We start from the raw sequence: 17515 nt of genomic DNA on the forward strand, positions 1-17515 counted from the left end.
ACCATTTGTTTTTTTTAAGTTTCCTCAAAACATTATTTTGGTTAAAGTGGTCAGAAATTGCCTGAGATCGCATCAAAAAGTCGGGGCCCTAAAGCGAACCTCACTCCTTAAATATTTGGACCCACTCTTTAGGGGAACAAGCGTTATTTTGGGCCAACAAAATTGTGTTCTGGATCCGCCCTTGCACAGTATGACACATTGACAGTGCGTGATTTGCTAAATAATGATAAAATTGTAACTTTAAACTCAATCCGTATACTTTTAAACCACCCCAAAAAACCCGTTATTCTACCAACACTTAATTATATACAACTTCGTGTTTCGCTCAACTTGAAACCTTACTCGCAAAAATTAGCCTTTTTTTCAAAAGATTTTTTCCTTGTTTTTGACGAAATTGTCCCCCACAATGATGATCATTTCAGTTTTATACTTACAGTTCCTTTTCGAATCTAATGAAGACAACTGAGACTTCCCTAGTCATCCAGATTGTATGTACTGCAGACCGAGAACAAAGACATACGAGGCCAATCTGTGATTCTCTATACTTTGATCAATGTAAAATGTTAACAGTCCACTCAGTTACTTCTAAAACAAGGCAGCGATTGTTATGATTTCCAATCAATTATCAATGTTCCAAAGCGTGGTGCGGTATCAGTGTATTTGCAAAAGTAGTATGATGTAGTGTTTGTCCGAGCATTGACGGCAAGTGTTTTTTCGGCTGAAATCTTTTTACAATTCAAAATAGTAACAGTTGTCGGTTGCCTTAAAGTCGGCGCCATCAGCCGCAAGACGAGTGACGTCAGTGAGTTGACACATCTTTTCTCTCTTGCTGATCTGCCAGAGATTAAAGGAGCGGCATCGGGGATCGGCCCGGCACTCCCAACCACAGGCTAGCACGCCCTCTACTGTGAGATTCTTGATGGCGTGGTGAAGGAGGCATTGCTGAGGGACACGCCCATCGGGACCGGTGAAGGTGTGGTAGGCTGCTACCGCAGTGGCCGACATCTCACAGGCAGCAAATTTGATGTTGGTGCTGCCGCAAGGTACATTATCAGACCAGGTTCCGTCGGGTTAGTATATCGTCATTCGGGCACAGTTATGTTCATTGTCCTGGTTGAATCTAATTGGATCCCAGTTGGTGTATTGTGCAGGCTGACCCCCACACAGCCACACACCCTCTTGAGCCGCATCAGTGCAGTCAATCCAGACTGCACCACCTCCGGCCAGCCCCATCACGACTGACTCCCAGATGAAGAGGTTTTCCTCTCGTGAATTGGGCACAGCAAGGCTGCTTCCCGGTCGGTTACAAGCCCTAGAGGCCTCAAACCAATTCATCCTGTCAGGGAGTAAGATGTAACACGACTTCTCCCATATCAGCCAGCCAGGCGGGCAGGGGGAGTAGAGGGCCTGGCAGCTTGGTAAATTGATGAAGATCAAGACAAGTATCTGAGCAGAGCTTGCTGTGAACCACGCCATGTTTGCAGAGATCAATGCTGCACACTGAATGTACGCAAGATCTCTTTCCAAACCTCAAGTGTCTGAACACTATCCACCATCAAATTGTATCTATTGTGTTTTTAATTGCACATTTTCAGGAAAGTATCGATTGTCTGGTATTCCCAAGGCAACACCACACACCTTGACGAAGAGCATATCCACGACAACCTTGAATCGAAGAGTTCAGTTGCAGTTGCCATTGCATGCTTCAGTGCTTCAATGTGCGTCAACAAAGACGTATACTCGGCAATAACAAATATTGTTGCTATGGTTATTTTCGTGAGCCGAAATTTTTAATGCCGAAGGACACCTGTTAGTTTTAGGAGTGGTTTCAATTTTCTTCTAAGGGGGTATGATTTCAATCGTTAGCGGTAAACGAACAGAAAATCGATTCGGAATATGTGTTCACGTGCGATGTCCTTAAACATTGGTACAATATATAACAATGATGTTTTTGATAACTTACAATTTAGGAATTCAATATTATGTTTTGCCCTTCAACGACGTATAGTCAGTGTTTACCTCCCCAAGTGAAAGTTGGAATAGTAATCACTCGGGTGGGACTCCAACCCACGACCTCCTGCTTTCTAGTGCAGACGTCTTACCACTCGACCACCGAGCTTGCGGGATCGGTTGGCTGGTTTGGATGTATAGCACAGTAGCAGCGGGTACCGCAATTATGAATAATTTAGGAATTGTGTCTATCCAGAAAATTATGTATCGGATCAGGGAAACATTTTTTACGTCAGACATGCACAATCTTTTACCGGTAACATGGAAAGTGTCAATACACATTAGATAAAATAACATAAGATAATACGTTCTTCTCCATCAGAAAGAGGGGTGGTAAATATTCACACGTCTGTTTCCCATAATGGACTAAAATTTGCCACGGCAAGAGTACGAAGCGATAAAGCTAGCACCGTTTGTTTTCTGTTGATATGGTCCTTCTTCGTTTGGATTACTTGTTTATCAACGCCCCACTCTGAATAATTGCCAATTAAAACCTGGCTCAATTTCACACTGTCTTGGCCACCAGCCATTCGTCATGGTAACGGCACAATAACAATGAGATGATTGTTCGATCCCTGCTACAGTTTTGGATTTAGAAAAATATTGCATAGCGTCAGAGCTGCTGTAGGTACCCATCTTAAAACATGTCAGTGTTTGGGGGAAACTTCGTCTCGTTACTTTTCTTGGTTCACTTAGTCGGCAGCCGGGCTTTTCTACACGCCTCCTGCCCGCCTGGCTGGCTGAAATGGCAGCAGTCTTGTTACATCGTACTGCCGGACAAGATGAATTGGTTTGAGGCCTCGGAGGCTTGTAACCGGCCAGGAAGCAGCCTGATTGTGCCCAACTCACGAGAGGAAAACGTCTTCATCTTGGAGTCATTGGTGAAAAGGGATGGTGCTTTCTGGATTAGATGTACGGATGCGGCTCAAGATAGTGTCTGGCTGTGCGATGGTCAACCTCCAGTATACACCAACTGGCACAGTGGCTTTCCAAACACAGACAAGCGAGGTAACTGCGCCAGTTTATATGCCTACAACCGTTACAACGAATGGCGATGGGTCGATAACATATCTTGCCTGAGAGAGCGATTTGCTGCCTGTGAGATGTTAGCCTCCTCGGTACCAGCCTACCACACCTTCACCGGTCCCGATGGGCGTGTCCCCCAGCGATGCCTCCTCCATCACGACATCAGGAATCTGACGGTAGAGGGCGTGCTTGCCTGTGGCTGGGCGTGCCGGGCCGAACCCCGATGCCGCTCCTTCAATCTCTGGCAGAGCAGCAAGAGAGAAAAGATGTGTCAGCTCAATGACGTCACCGGTCTTGTGGCTGATGACACAATCTTCAAGATAACCAACGACTGCTATTTTTTTGACTTGTAAATTGAGTAGATTTCAGTCACAGGAAAAACAGCCGTCAACGCTCGGCCGGACAACAATGTACTAATCGTCACACAGAACAATCACGACATTTTCGATTGAATTCCCTTCACATACGCTAATACTATCATTTTGGCGCATCAGGCACAGATTGGCTAGAACTGAGTAACTCTGGCCTGAACGGAATTTAGAAAAAAAAATGAGTGCTTCATTGTCATATCTATATGTATGTCATATTGCACTTGTCAGATGTATTAGGCTAGATTTCTGGATGTCACGGAAGTCGTCTTTGCCAACTTTGTTTGCTTTCTGTTTGGGACGGAACTTATATTATACTCTAGGACACTATCAGCAGAACCAGAAGCAAAGCACACATTCTTGGAACTTTGATGTGATCAGTGCACAATAGTCTACAGGGTGAGTAAAAAAAACGGACCCCAAATGGCAGGACCAATTTTTGAATGAAGTTTTGCCTGTAGCACTTTCCAAATTTAGAATATCAAAGCCCAGTCATGAAGCTTTCTTTTAGTACAAGAATCAATTTAGATCACTCATGTACTTTTCCCGTTTTAAATTTCGTTCCACGGATCACAAAAAAAAGTAAGTGTTCTTTCAGCAAAACGAAAACAATTCTCGTGGGATGCATGTGAATTGTTTGCATTTTGCTGAAAGAACACGTACCTCGTTGTGATCCGTGGAATGAACTTTAAAACGGTTTTTGTGTTCAAAATGCCGTATGTTAGCCTACATGAGTGATTAGAATGATTCTTGTACTATAAGAAAGCTCATTGATTGGGCTTTTTTATCCTAGATTTTACAGGTGCTACAGGCAAAACTTCATTCAAAAATTGGTCCTGCCATTTGGGATGCGTTTTTTTACTCTATACTCACCCTGTATTTTAGTAAACTTGACAGAAATGGCAAAATACCTTCTGCGGCGTCAAAAGTGTATAGTTATTATAGAATGAAATGGAATGTGATTTTTTTTGTGTAAATATATCATCCACTTTTTCGAACGACACATAAAAAAAAGTAATCACTTACATTGAGATATCAAAGAAGTGATTGTCCGTTGTCGAGAGTAATGTCCTGGGATGAAGAGCGCGATCTGTTGTCAGGTAAAGTGCCCATGATCGTCCTCTTTGAACAGCGCCCCTATATGAAGACGGTGCCCCCCCCCCCCGCCCGTACTGACTCCATAGAGTTCCGAGGGTTGCTCCAAGATGAACTCTATGGAATCAGTACGGGCGGGGGGGGGGGGGCACCGTCTTCATAGAAGGGCGCTTTTCATAGAGGACGATCATGGGCACTATCTGACAACAGATCGCGCTACGCATTCAAAGCACCGTGGGGCCAGGATGCTCTAAGAGAACCCCCATGTGATGCTTTGAGAGAACCCCTATGTTATCAGTTCAGTGTGGGCTGGGATACTCTAACAGAACCCGTGTGATGGTCCATAAGAAAATCCCGCGAAATTCCGGCCCTAAGACAATCCCCTGGGATTCTCTAAGAGAACCCCCCCCCCCCGGATTCTCTAAGAGAACCCCAATAATGCCCTAAGACAACCCCCTGGGATTCTCTATACAGCAGCGTAGCCATGATTCTCATGGGGAGCCTGGATGTTACAGTTGAGGGGGGGGGGGGCGTCCAATTTCATCCGTGCTGAAAGGTACACATTTTTTCCCCACCAGACGCACGGCCTCCGTAAAATCAAATACAGTAGTAGAGGGGGGTACGCCATCTTTTTATGAGGGCGCTGTTCAAACCCGACATAATGGTAAATGTAAGACAATAGGTGGCGCTTTTCCATTTCCACAGGACGTTCAAATAAACAAATAATCGTGAAACATTGGGTTTTCGTGAGAAATACAAAGTAAACGATTTTTTTATTAAACGAGGTTAGCATTGTCACTTAGAGGACTTTGATTTTCTCCAGTTGCCAAGTTTCCAGGGGGGGGGGCGACTGGGGGGGGGGGGGGGAGGCGATTGCGGCTCAAGACTTGTTGAACAAATTGATGATGCTCAGAATTATGTTCAGATAAAACACGTTTTATATTCTTTTGCTTCCCAAACTAAAATGCTTTTTCATTTCCACAAGACGTTCAAATAAACAAATAATCGTGAAACATTGGGTTTTCGTGAGAAATACAAAGTAAACGATTTTTTTATTAAACGAGGTTAGCATTGTCACTTAGAGGACTTTGATTTTCTCCAGTTGCCAAGTTTCCGGGGGGGGGGCGACTGGGGGAGGCGATTGCGCGTCTCAAGACTTGTTGAACAAATTGATGATGCTCAGAATTATGTTCAGATAAAAACACGTTTGATATTCTTTTGCTTCCCAAACAAAAATCAAAAAATAATGTACATTACATAATCAGAAATATGTGAGAAAAAAAGCGATTAACCAAACAAAAACTTGCAGAAATTGGGAAGTAAATATAAGCCGACATGAAAACTATACAATTTCAAAACTTACATGAGGTTAATTGTCGAAGCGTTTTTTTTTTTTTTTTAACTTTGACAGCATTTATCCTTATTGTACAGAGCAACTGCCTAAATATTTTTGTACTGAACAGATCAAAAAAAATAATGGTATACCGTATACGTATTTGAAAAATGTTACATCTCCCTCATTGTAATAGATGATGCCATTGGGCCTTGGCAACGTCCCTGCATGGTTACTGTTTTGACAACATTACCATGACAACCAACAATTTTGCGTGAGCCAGTCGAGGGCACAACTATTACTTTCACAACCAAGTAACCATGCTCTAATTTTCCTGTTGGCGATTCTCTCATTCTTCAATCTAGCATGCGCCTCGACAATTGTTACCATCATCGATTATTTTTTTTGAAGGCGTTGGAAGGCGTAGACTGCTGTTCGCTATTAGCGACACGCAGTTCGTTATTAGACTCTGTGAAGAGGACCAGGTTGAGGCCATCAGCGACACAAGTACGGCACTGACACTATGCAAGAACCCAATAAAGATTGTGAACTGTGCTTTTAAGCTTCCGTGCTATTAAACGCCCGGAACATTTTGAAGCATTGTTTGATACCACATTCAACTTGTAAAATGGAATCTCTGGTGGTGCTCCTGCTGGTATGTTTCGGCGTAGCATCGTGTGCCGTCTGCGGCCCAGACAGGGAATTGTTTGAAAAAGCCAGTTACTGCATGGTTGACAGCCACATTCCGTGGGTCAGCGCCACCACCGCATGCTCCTCTATGGGAGGACGCTTAGCTGTTCCCAACTCCCAAGCCGAGCAAGCATTCCTGTACGACTTCGCCGCCCAACATTTTGGAATATACAGCAGTATCTGGATCGACTGCAGCAAGACGTCGACACACGGGCAATGGATGCATGCGGATGGTTCTCCATGCGAGTATACCAATTTCATTTATGGTGATGTCGACGGTGCCAACTGTGTACACATGTATCTAAACAGCGGTTATTGGTTCGCAGTTGACTGTAGTGCCAACATCTTTCCTGTCGTTTGTGAGTTACCGTTGCCTGAGGGATCTAGTGAGGAGGTTAAGCCGTCGATGTTCTGCATGGAATTCGGCGCTGATGGTCGCCTTCATCCATAGCCCGATCGGTCACGCCACCAAGGAGTTCTCCTCATCGCGAAAGGAAAAACCTTATGAGAGGGTGATCAACTTTTAAAGGGACACTCGTCCTTTTGGGCCCTAAAAATGCGTTTCTTACGAAATGTTGATACTGAAAAAAGATCATTTACAAGTACATGTCACAGTTTCACAACTAAACCTTGAAAACTTGTGGTTTTCGTGTAATAATCTCGCGAAGGAAATTTCGATGGTCTAACTTTGGTCGTCAAAAATCAAACCGCTGTCTGGGGTACGAGAAACAATTTTGTCCCCGTATATTTATATGGCATGATGTGGATTTCTTGCCAACCAGATCTTTTAAATGCGTTTAATAATGAACAAAAGTACAACACTTTTTGGCGATCCCATGTTGAATGTGACCTTTAAGCTTTAATGTCGATGAAATTCATTTTGCTGTACCTTTCGAGTTCTAATGGAGTTATGGTGTTTGCATACCATCAGGCAAAGGAAATATTGGTGAGAAATCTTTACTTTCTTCATTTACATTTTATTATCACAAATTAACTTTGCTGTATTTAAAATCAAAATCATGTCTGTAGAATAGTGCTATTGTGATAGATTATGTAACTTTTCAACATGTATGATATTTCTCGAGCATTTCTTCAAATTTTAGGTTTCAGTTATCAAGAATATTTTTACATCATTGTTCACAAATTGTGTTTTTTCGATACCCCATCTTTAGAAAAAAATCAAGACTTCTTCACTTTCATGGCCTATATTCTCAACGTACATTACATTGAACACGCATCTATTTTATACACGTCTGGGTCGATTTGTATATGATTCTGTGTGTTTAAATTGATGGATTTCTGGAGGGTTTTATCCGTTTGAAGTTTGTAATACGAATCATTCCCCTACCTTACATGTTAGACAAACTTGGAAAGAGGGGAAAAGGCACTGTGTTTTCCTTCTTTAAAAAAAATCTGCGATTTGCAATCAGAACCGCTCTGGAAGCTTGCCCTTGGTTTTTATTCTAGGAAAACAATAATTTGAAAGTTCAATTACAAAATCAGCAAAAAGGATATAATTGTCACACATTCATAAATACATAAGACAAGCTACCCATTCCTATTGGCCGAGAGCCCGTCACGGGCCGGTCTTAAACGGTTGATAAAGCACCGGCTGGCGGGTCTGAAACACTTTTCCAGTGTCACATGAAATTTGAACTCCTACGAAATCCGGTCCTCAGGCTTACCCTTTTAGTGGTTGAACGTTCACAGTCCTCGGTTAGGCATGCGCAATACTACCAATGAGTCCGTATTTATGAATTATGAGTCCGTATTTCATAGTCCTAAATTCACACTACACCGGCACAGCTGCGTTCTGCGGCACTTCGCGCATTACTACGCGCAATGCGTGCGCCAGTCTCCATATAAGGTGTTGTTTACGACTGCTCGCGAGTGGCACATACCATAACATAGCTAGAGGGGTGTTTCAAAAACATGAAGTAAACGTGTTGAACCAAATCGTTGGAAATTTATAATGTTTGATTAGTTTTGACTGTTTGACCGAAAACAGGTATTTGTGAATGGGAATAAATATGTGCTTGGCCGGTATTGAGACCTGTTTGGAGTTTGGACGCTGATAACCTTCGGCTTGTGTCATTATCGGCGTCCAGACTTTTCCAGACCGGTCTGAATGATAGTGTTTGAAACCGGCCAAGTACACATTTATCACCCATTTAAAGTCATGACAAATCTTTAAAACTATTAACTTCGGTGTTTAATAACTGTAAAATTTTGTGTTATTTTGTTTCAGCCCAGAGAAAAATTCAGATTACAAACAATTTTGTATTTTTAAAACGGGAGTTTGGATTTTTAGGAAGTTACCTCAGGTTAGAAATTTAGCATGACATGAGCAGAATTGTTTGTAACTTAAGCATTTTAGGGAAAACATTTTCCAAATTAGAGTGTTGGATTTGACGATTTGATTGGACTTGTACAAAGAAGTATCGTGTATAGTGTTCTTTTTTGTTTGTTTAACAAAATTTCATATTTGAAATACATAATACATATAGTGTACGCATGAAACGATGTCCTAGTATTCGCAATTTGTTATTTAAAATGTACATCATCGGATTGGTCTCAGCATTGCATGGAAGCTAAAGAAATAATAGAGAAATTCGGCAGCAGCCTTTTTCTGCGGCAGCACCAGGCTCGCGCGAGTCGCATTCACTTACACTCCAGGCTCCTTCCTACCAAAGGACCTTGGGCCAGAGTCTGAAAAACCTTAATCCGGTCCTGATTACAATAAACCACAGGTACACGAAGAAATGATTTCGAGGTGCCTTTTGTCAAAGGCCCTCAATAATTCGATTTAAAATTCAGGTTAAACATTTGCATTTAATTTTTCAAAGTAGTCATAATGGCTATGCACGTGTAGTACTTAATGAAACATTAAAAGGAATGTTTTCTAATGCACGAATATCATTTCATTAACAAAGACACGTTCTCTACAAGTTATCGGGTCAGTGCATGTTTCTTATTTACAAAAATAAGGGATACCGCCTTTTTTTTTAGGGGACAATATTTGGATATCCATAAGAAGTGGCAAAGAAGAATCCTAATTTGACCCAGTATATATTTTAAGAAGGGGACAAGGGCGGATCCAGGGGAGGGCCAAAGGGGGCCATGGCCCCCCCCCCCCCCCCCCAAAAAAACGAAACCATTTTTTTTTTTTTGTGACGTCGCAATAAAGGCAGGCAATGAGTACACCACCATCTTTTCCTCAAAAAACATTGATTAAAGTGGTCAGATATTGCCTCAGATCGCACCACAGAGCATCTAGAATCCAAATTTTTTTTCGGGGCCCTTAAGCGGGCCCCGAACCCCACGCCGTAATTTTTGGACCCACTTTTTGGGGGGGACCAAATTTTTTTTGGGCCCGCCCAAAAAATCCTGTTCTGGATCCGCCCTTGGAAGGGGAGGGATAGTTCTGCCAACTCATCTTGTGCAATGCGAGACACTTCGCTGTAGTTTTATAACATGTGTTCAAATGCAAGAACTAAATTCAGCGGGAGAAACACACAACGCGGAATGCTAAATGGACCACAACTACTGCAGATACCTTTAAGGATTCTGTACTCATTAGGTAAACAGCTTTATAGTAAAGATGTACTGTCTGTGCTCTAAATTTGACGAATTTAACTGTTTGTTTCCTGAAGATAAACGTCAGGGTGTTTCGAAACAGAAGCGACTGTTAGCTACTTACAATGGTGATTTACTACTATAGACTGCTTTTGCAAGATGATACAGGGATATAGAGCTTGAGTGCAGTTCACACGTCAATAAGAGAATAATACTTTTCAAATGCAACTACAGTCAGTGTTACTTATTGTCAAATGTATCTTCTGCTTTTGATGTTGAGGTTGCAAGCTTGCGCTGATCAACGGTTGACAGCTGAGAGGCTTGCTTTCCGTCTTTGCCATCACGCCGAGACCTGACACACGCCGTGAAGGCCTGGCGGAACGCCCGCCGATAGCGGGGGTTGCTACCGTTGTAGATGATGGGGTTGACCGCTGAGTTGATCAGGGTACAGACGATGGCTGTCTGGCCGATGGTCGTGATGGTGTCTTCGGATACCACGGTCGATCCGGTAATCAACGAGGAGAGGCGACAGATGTGCACCACAGCGCTCGGGATGTTGCCGATGAAGAACACCGCGTTGTTGATGAGCAGCATTCTAGCAACGTGGAGACGGGCCCGCTCCGCCCGACTGGCTGCGGCAGCTCCTGTCTCGGGCCTCTTACCAAGCGCTGTGATGATCTTGATGCACATGAAGCTGCAGATGGTGAAAATTACCAGAAATGTGATCGCCTTGCAGCCTCGTATGATGACCGGCAAGACTGTGATTCGCTTCGGGATGGGAGACCCAGAACACCAACCCACCACATTGGGTAAGTGAGCAAAGCTTTCCTCGTCAGGCCAATCGAAGCAGATCTCCTTCAGCCACAGATATCGTATGGTGTACAGGAACGCCACGAGCACGTTCAGCACCCAAGCACCCACCGCTAGCTTGATGGTACGGCTGCGTCGGTTGAGGGACAGGCTCTTGATCGGGTAGCAGATGGCCACGAATCGCTCCATCGTGACAAGTGTGACGAATGCCATGGACGCAATGTAGAACAGATTCTCGAAAAATAGCATCACGCACGAGATGTGGCCGTCTTGGAGCGTGTTGCGAGTCACGGTGCCCGAGATGATGTAAGCCCGCGCCTCGTAGGATGTAGACAGGAGGTAAAGCATGTCGCACACGGCCAAATTAGCCAAGTAGAAATTGGTAGTGGTTTGCATTGATTTGATGCTAGCCACCACGTACAAGAAACTGCCGTTAAGGAGACAGCCCAGACATATCGAGATCGGCATGAGAATGGTACACAGTACTCCATGGAAAGAGGAGTAGAGGTACTTGTGGACAAACTCTGCTGGTATTGTCATCTTACTCTCAAAGGGACAGGAATCGTTCCAGTCGGCGAATTCAGAATTGAGAGCAAAACTGTTCTCACTTTCAGTCACGCTGTTAAATTCAGGCAGTGGAGTCGTAAGGTCCATCGTCTCCATGTTTGTCTTTACACCCCGACCCGACTCGTACGCGTGCTGGCTACTGTCTTCAAGAAAAAGCAGATTTTGCCACATCAGTCAACTGTCCCTGGGTGAAATCTACTGTCTGTTTATATAACTGAAACGCTCTGGTTCTACCAGCATTCCTCGTGTATCAGTCATTTTACTCGTGACCACCCCAAAGTCGTCCAGCCAATAAAAACGTTTCAGACTTTTTGTGGATAGTCACCGCAAACCAATCAGGGGAATGAAAAGAAATTGAATACGTCACTGGTGCTTAACCATGGTAACGCGCAGGACACCAGTCCATTTCAAGTTTCTGTCGTACATTCTGGTAAAAGTACAGCATAAAGTTACACCTGGCAAAAGCCAAAGTTACTGGTATTGCTTTCTTAATGCTGATACAGGTTTACACAAATATACAAGAGTACTAAAGGCTGTGTCCGATCGACTTGGCTACGGCCGCAAATAACACACGAGTCTATAAGTGGTTGCAGTCGCTATAGCAAGTGGCTTAGCTATAGTGCGCGTGTTGTTCCCGACCGTATGATTCGGACACGGACGGCCACCATGATGAGTAAACTTAACGTCGCATCGACGTGTGTACACTCGCAGTGGTAGAAACGTCAGTTTCGTATTTTGAAGGACTTTTCTTTGGTTTATTAATATTATAACAAACATCGGCATCTCTCTATTTTTTGAGGGGGGGGGGATAATATGGCCCCCGTGGCCCCCTGGATTTGAAAGTGTTTAAGTCCTTCACGGCTCTTTTAAGTTAGTTGCAATTCAGTTATCATACATCAACCTCGTTCCCCATACGGTTTACTTTATTTCAACCTCGGTCTAGTGGACCCTATGTGGGAGGGTAACTGACTTGGTATACACCGATGTAAAGTCAAGAAAAGTCGCTAAAACACGCGCCGACTTTCGTGTGTCGGTGAATGCAGATGTATGACCGTACTAACAGCACTTTGCATTATCAAATAAAAATTCTGTCCAAGAAGCAGGTTAGGCGAATTTCTTTACTCACTTAGTTTGTCCAGTGCGTCTTTTCAGGTGGAAAGTCTTTACTGTAATTTATCTATAGAATTCGAAAAGAAGCAGCTTGTTACCCATGAAAGCGAAAGGCTACATTAGTCATTTCAATCAAAATCTGTATTCATCACGCGAACGCGAAATTTGATTTCCCATGGATACTGAAATGAATTTGATGAAATTGGTAAAAAAAGATAACTACGACGAAGAAAGAATCTCAAATTGAAAAGAATACGACATGTGTGAAGAGAAAACATCTCTTCAACTCAATGCAACTCTCTCTCCCAAAGGTCCTTTAAATTAAGACCCACAGCGAATAACAATCAAAAAAGCTTGTTTATTGTCGAGTTTCATATGAGAGGAAAATCTGATTTCCGAAAGGCTTGGACATGAAACCTTGGAGGGATGTAGTTATTCCCTCAGGTATCTAGAGATGTTTGCTTTTAATCTTCACCATATAATACACCGCGAAAAGTTGACATGGATTGGTTCACACACCGACAAACAAGAAGAAACTTTCTTCACGAGGTTGAAATGCTTCCACTTGCGCTTTTTGCACCGAGAAATCAGTCAATGTACGTACATCAGTCAATGTACATTACCGGTACACCGTCGCAAAAAGTGGAAAGCCAACGTTTTTGTTGGCGTTACCTTTGACATGTTCCCTCGATATTCACAGACTGATTACGACCACTTAGGTAGGACTTAAACCTATTGATTAAATAAGTTGACATATACAGCTTTTTAAATTTATCCAGCAGGTTTTCGGAAGGATTTTGAATGGGATGGTATCTTTATACATCCCTCGGATTAATAAAATGTGACGACATTTTAAGAGAAACTTATGGGAACTTTCAGGAGCTAGCTATTGTAAAACTCAGTCGAGTGTTGCTAAAATTCGTGTTCCTGCCTTGGTGAACAACTGCACTCCGTGATGTATATTGTCATCGTCTCTGCTGCTTACACGAAACAAGAGGAATCTGCAAAGATAAAAGAAATAGGCCCTTTATCTATTATTTCACATTCGAAGCACAACCCAACTATCGGAGTGAAAAGATTGTCATAACAAGTTCGATATAAACATAGAAAATGAATAAATGAAAAAAACATCTAAATCCCTTTTGCTAAATTACCTCAAGAATTGGTGAAGACTTGCTCTGCAGGCAGGGTCTTCAGTCCTTCCGTCGGTTCTCCTCCCTGCTTTCCGTTCCTTGGGATTCAGAAGTGATTGTATCTTCGTCCAGAATGACATCTCATCTTGCAGACCGTCATCTCTGCCAGAAGATTAGAAGGAACACATGTAAGGAAATGTGTGCGGGACAATTATGCGCCTGTTGCTCTTCTTTTGTGAAGTTGTTAAGTGATTATTAATTTCACATTAAATTTAATTTTCTCTAGATTTATCGTATTAAAAAAATAAGGTATCATTAATCGCAGACAAAATAAACACCCTAAGACATTGTTCGAAAGGAGAATAACATTAATATTTTTACCTGGGAAATCAGCATTGGGATGGCCGGCAAGCAGGGTCTTCAGTCATCCGGTGTTCCTCCTCCCTGCTTCCGGTTCCTCCGTGTCAGCAGCTCCTGACATGAGCACTCTGGCTTGCCGGTCCTCCTAATCTAATTGCAAGTTGCTGAAATAAAAGAAGTCTTCCTAGCGGAGCTACGTTTTGTAACTACAATGTACAGTGGATTCCTGATCATATTTGTGACCGGTGCTGTGGTATAAGGAGAAGGAAACGTATATTAGTCCTTACCTGACCACTATAAAGATACAACCATAGAGAAAAAAAGGGAAACTTAGTTTAGGTCTACGCTACTTAGATCTCTAAGCCTAATTGGATGCAAAGTATCTTACATACAGACAGTGAAAATAATCCAATTAGTGGCCCTTACCTGACCATTGTAATGGATTCAACCGTTGAGAATGAAAGCTTACTTTATTCTAAATAGATAATTTGGCATACTGGTCGCGAAGATGATATTCCAGTTTGCGCAAAGCAACGCGCATCCACTGACGCGCAACGCGGTTCAAAGGGAAACAACATTCACATTGCCGACCAGCTGTGATCGGACTTATCAGAATTCAAATGTACCATCGATCAAATCCTCCACTGGTGTTGTGGTTGTTAAATTAATTAATGCACATTGTTTCACCCTGTAAATTCAGGATATAGACTTTACAGAGCGATTACAAGGTGTATCCGACGCTACAGGTGTCATTACACCTGATTTACAATAAACAAAATTGACACAATGGCCCTAACACAAAAGGTAATTATCGATCTTTGCGAATCGGATATTATGGAAGAACAAATCACAAACAATACTTCATGTCCATAAGACACATTTCGACAAGGATCGGAGACTATTGCATGTCACAAAATAATCGTGGAATCGTTGAAACCATCATTCTGAAATCTGAATACGTTTCACGACCGCTACATGTTTCAATGAATTTCTGTAAGATCTGCACATGGTCCTATACATGTAGAGCTTTTTTAAACAATAGATCTCCAAGAATTTTTTTGTCACATAGAAAAATATAGTAGATTCTTAAACATGGCCCTATAGAGTATTTCACTTCGTTAACCACGGTGAAGTTACAACGGGTGAGGAATATACAGAGTATACAAGAAAACTTAGATCCAACATTTGAGCGTTTGTTAATAGCTTCAAAATAGCTATGGATACTTAACACATGACCCTAGAGTATATTACACGATGATTCGCACTCAAGACGGGATGAATGCACAAGCAGCTTTCAAGAAAATTGCAGAAATTTCTACAGAACGGAGGAATAGAAGAGAATTCTACACTATTTCATTCATTCATTCATTCATCATTAGCCTAATTCAATCCACTGCTGGATGAAGGCCTCTCCACTAACTTTCCATGCTTTTCGGTCCCTTGCCAGTTGTTTCCATTTCTTCCCTATGAAATCAGAGATTTCATCTCGCCATCTCTTAGGCTGTCTTCACATTGCCCTAAATAATTTCGCATAATAAATTGGAAAGATTTTTTTATAAAAACAAATTAAGACATGTTCACATGGCCCTGGAATCCTGTAAATAATCTGTCACATAAGTACAGAAGATAACGCAAGAAAAATTGGGTTTGGCAGAAATATCTTCAAAACGGCGATGACAGTTTTGTACACATGGCCCTAGGATTTTTTTTCACAATGACAATCAATATGGAACGACGAGAAAATGCATGATAGACGCAACTAGAATTTCAACAAGTTTGAATCGTACACATGGCCCTAAATATCTAACACGAATTGTTACAAACGGAAAAAATATTCCGTACAAACATTGACCCTACTACAGCTCACAATCATTGTCTTTAAATGGCAAGCAGTAGACATGATTAAACAAAAATGTACAGATGGTGCAAATTGGAAGAGAAGCAGAACGATTTACTACACGTAGCAGTTGGCCCAATCATACACATGCATGGCCCAATCATAATTTCACATGACCCTATCAATTATTCTGCAGACACTCGTAGTCGTGTACATATTTCTTTCTTGTACGTTACTTGTACTCTTTTAACTTTGTTCGCACTCGAGCTCGAACACGAACTTGGTTCGCACTCGAACTCAAACACGAACTCGTAATCAACGAACGATACTTTTGTTGTTTTAATATACCTGCAGGTCGATCTACACCGTCTTATTTTCTTCCTATACACTAATCAGTCAAACGATTGACAAATGCTTGACAAGATTTAATGATTGACGCTAACTTTGTTCGCACTCGAACTCAACACGAACTCGTAAATCGTGAACGAACGATACATTTTTTGTTTTAATCAATACCCGCAGGTCAATGTCTTATTTTCTTTCTATACACATATCTGTCAAATGATTGACAAATGCTTGACAAAATGTAATGATTGACGCTAAATTTGTTCGCACTCGAACTCAACGCGAACTCGTTAATCGTGAACGAACGATTCCGATTCACAAATCGAACAAATGATTGACAAAATTTAATGATTGACGCTAACTTTGTTAGCGCTCAAACTCAACACGAACTCACTCGTAATCGTTACATTACGAACGATATACATTTGCTGTTTTAATATACCCGAAGGTCGATATCCATCGTCTACTCTTATCGAACAAAATGATTGACATTTTTTTCGATTTCACTTTTACGCTCCTAGAATTTCTCCTCATTGATTTAATTTTCCTTTGAAGATTTTTGCCTTTTAATTTTATACGTTATCTTTTTGAAAGACGTTTTCAATCGAACCGAGAGCGCGCTAGTGCTCATTTCGAATACGTGATTATTTTCGGATCGTACATTACTGACACCCAAAAACGTTGGCAATAAGAAACAAATTATTTCAAATTTATTTGCACATCCAAGCGGCGGGATTTTCATTCCTTTCTTATCTGGTGCTTGGTGAGATTGTGTCTGATGAACTATTAATCGTGCGGAGAGGTTCCTTGGAAAATATAATTATTATCTTTAACTCTCTTTGTCTTCTCTACAAAACATAATCTCTTACTGGTTTTACAACTTTATACATTAATGATTCTATACTGAATTAATTTGTTGGCAATGTAGCACCCATCAAGGGTGTTATATTTCTCAATAAAAGTATCCATTAAGAGTATCGTCTTTATCAATAGAATCACCCATCAAGGGTGTCGTATTTCTCAATAGAAGCACCCATCAAGGGTGAGGTCTTTCTCGATCACCCATCAAGGGTGTTGTGTTTATCAATAATAGCACCCATCAAGGGTGTCGTATTTCTCAATAAAAGCACCAATCAAGGGTGAGGTCTTTCTCGATCACCCATCAAGGGTGTTGTGTTAATCAATAGTAGCACCCATCAAGGGTGTCGTGTAGCACCCATCAAGGTGTCGTTCTTCTCACTTGTAGCACCCGTCA

At 41.9% G+C, this 17515-nt stretch overlaps 3 protein-coding genes, 1 long non-coding RNA gene and 1 pseudogene across 4 annotated transcripts; 2 read left to right on the forward strand and 3 right to left on the reverse strand.

Moving 5' to 3' along the window:
* Window positions 1–111: 111 nt before the first annotated feature.
* Window positions 112–1487, reverse strand: LOC119742146 (annotated as a pseudogene).
* A 1167-nt stretch (window positions 1488–2654) lies between these two features.
* LOC119741278 (perlucin-like protein) lies at window positions 2655–3389 on the forward strand. Its single transcript, XM_038217031.1, has one exon. The coding sequence runs from the start codon at window positions 2655–2657 to the stop codon at window positions 3387–3389; it is 735 nt and encodes a 244-aa protein (XP_038072959.1).
* Window positions 3390–6460: 3071 nt separating this feature from the next.
* Window positions 6461–6973, forward strand: LOC119741279 (collectin-10-like). The gene has a single exon (XM_038217033.1). The coding sequence runs from the start codon at window positions 6461–6463 to the stop codon at window positions 6971–6973; it is 513 nt and encodes a 170-aa protein (XP_038072961.1).
* Window positions 6974–10338: 3365 nt separating this feature from the next.
* LOC119741280 (somatostatin receptor type 5-like) lies at window positions 10339–11698 on the reverse strand. The gene has a single exon (XM_038217034.1). It carries the CDS (start codon window positions 11644–11646, stop codon window positions 10339–10341), a length of 1308 nt encoding a protein of 435 aa, XP_038072962.1. The 5' UTR covers window positions 11647–11698.
* Window positions 11699–12766: 1068 nt separating this feature from the next.
* On the reverse strand, window positions 12767–14965 carry LOC119740472. The gene is made up of 3 exons (XR_005272684.1): window positions 14100–14965; window positions 13740–13880; window positions 12767–13586 (listed from the first exon to the last, which is right to left on the reverse strand). It is a non-coding gene; the product is annotated as an uncharacterized LOC119740472 (long non-coding RNA).
* Window positions 14966–17515: the final 2550 nt, after the last annotated feature.

Source organism: Patiria miniata, unplaced genomic scaffold (genome assembly GCF_015706575.1).
Source record: "Patiria miniata isolate m_02_andy unplaced genomic scaffold, ASM1570657v1 HiC_scaffold_5, whole genome shotgun sequence".
Lineage (NCBI taxonomy): Eukaryota > Metazoa > Echinodermata > Asteroidea > Valvatida > Asterinidae > Patiria > Patiria miniata.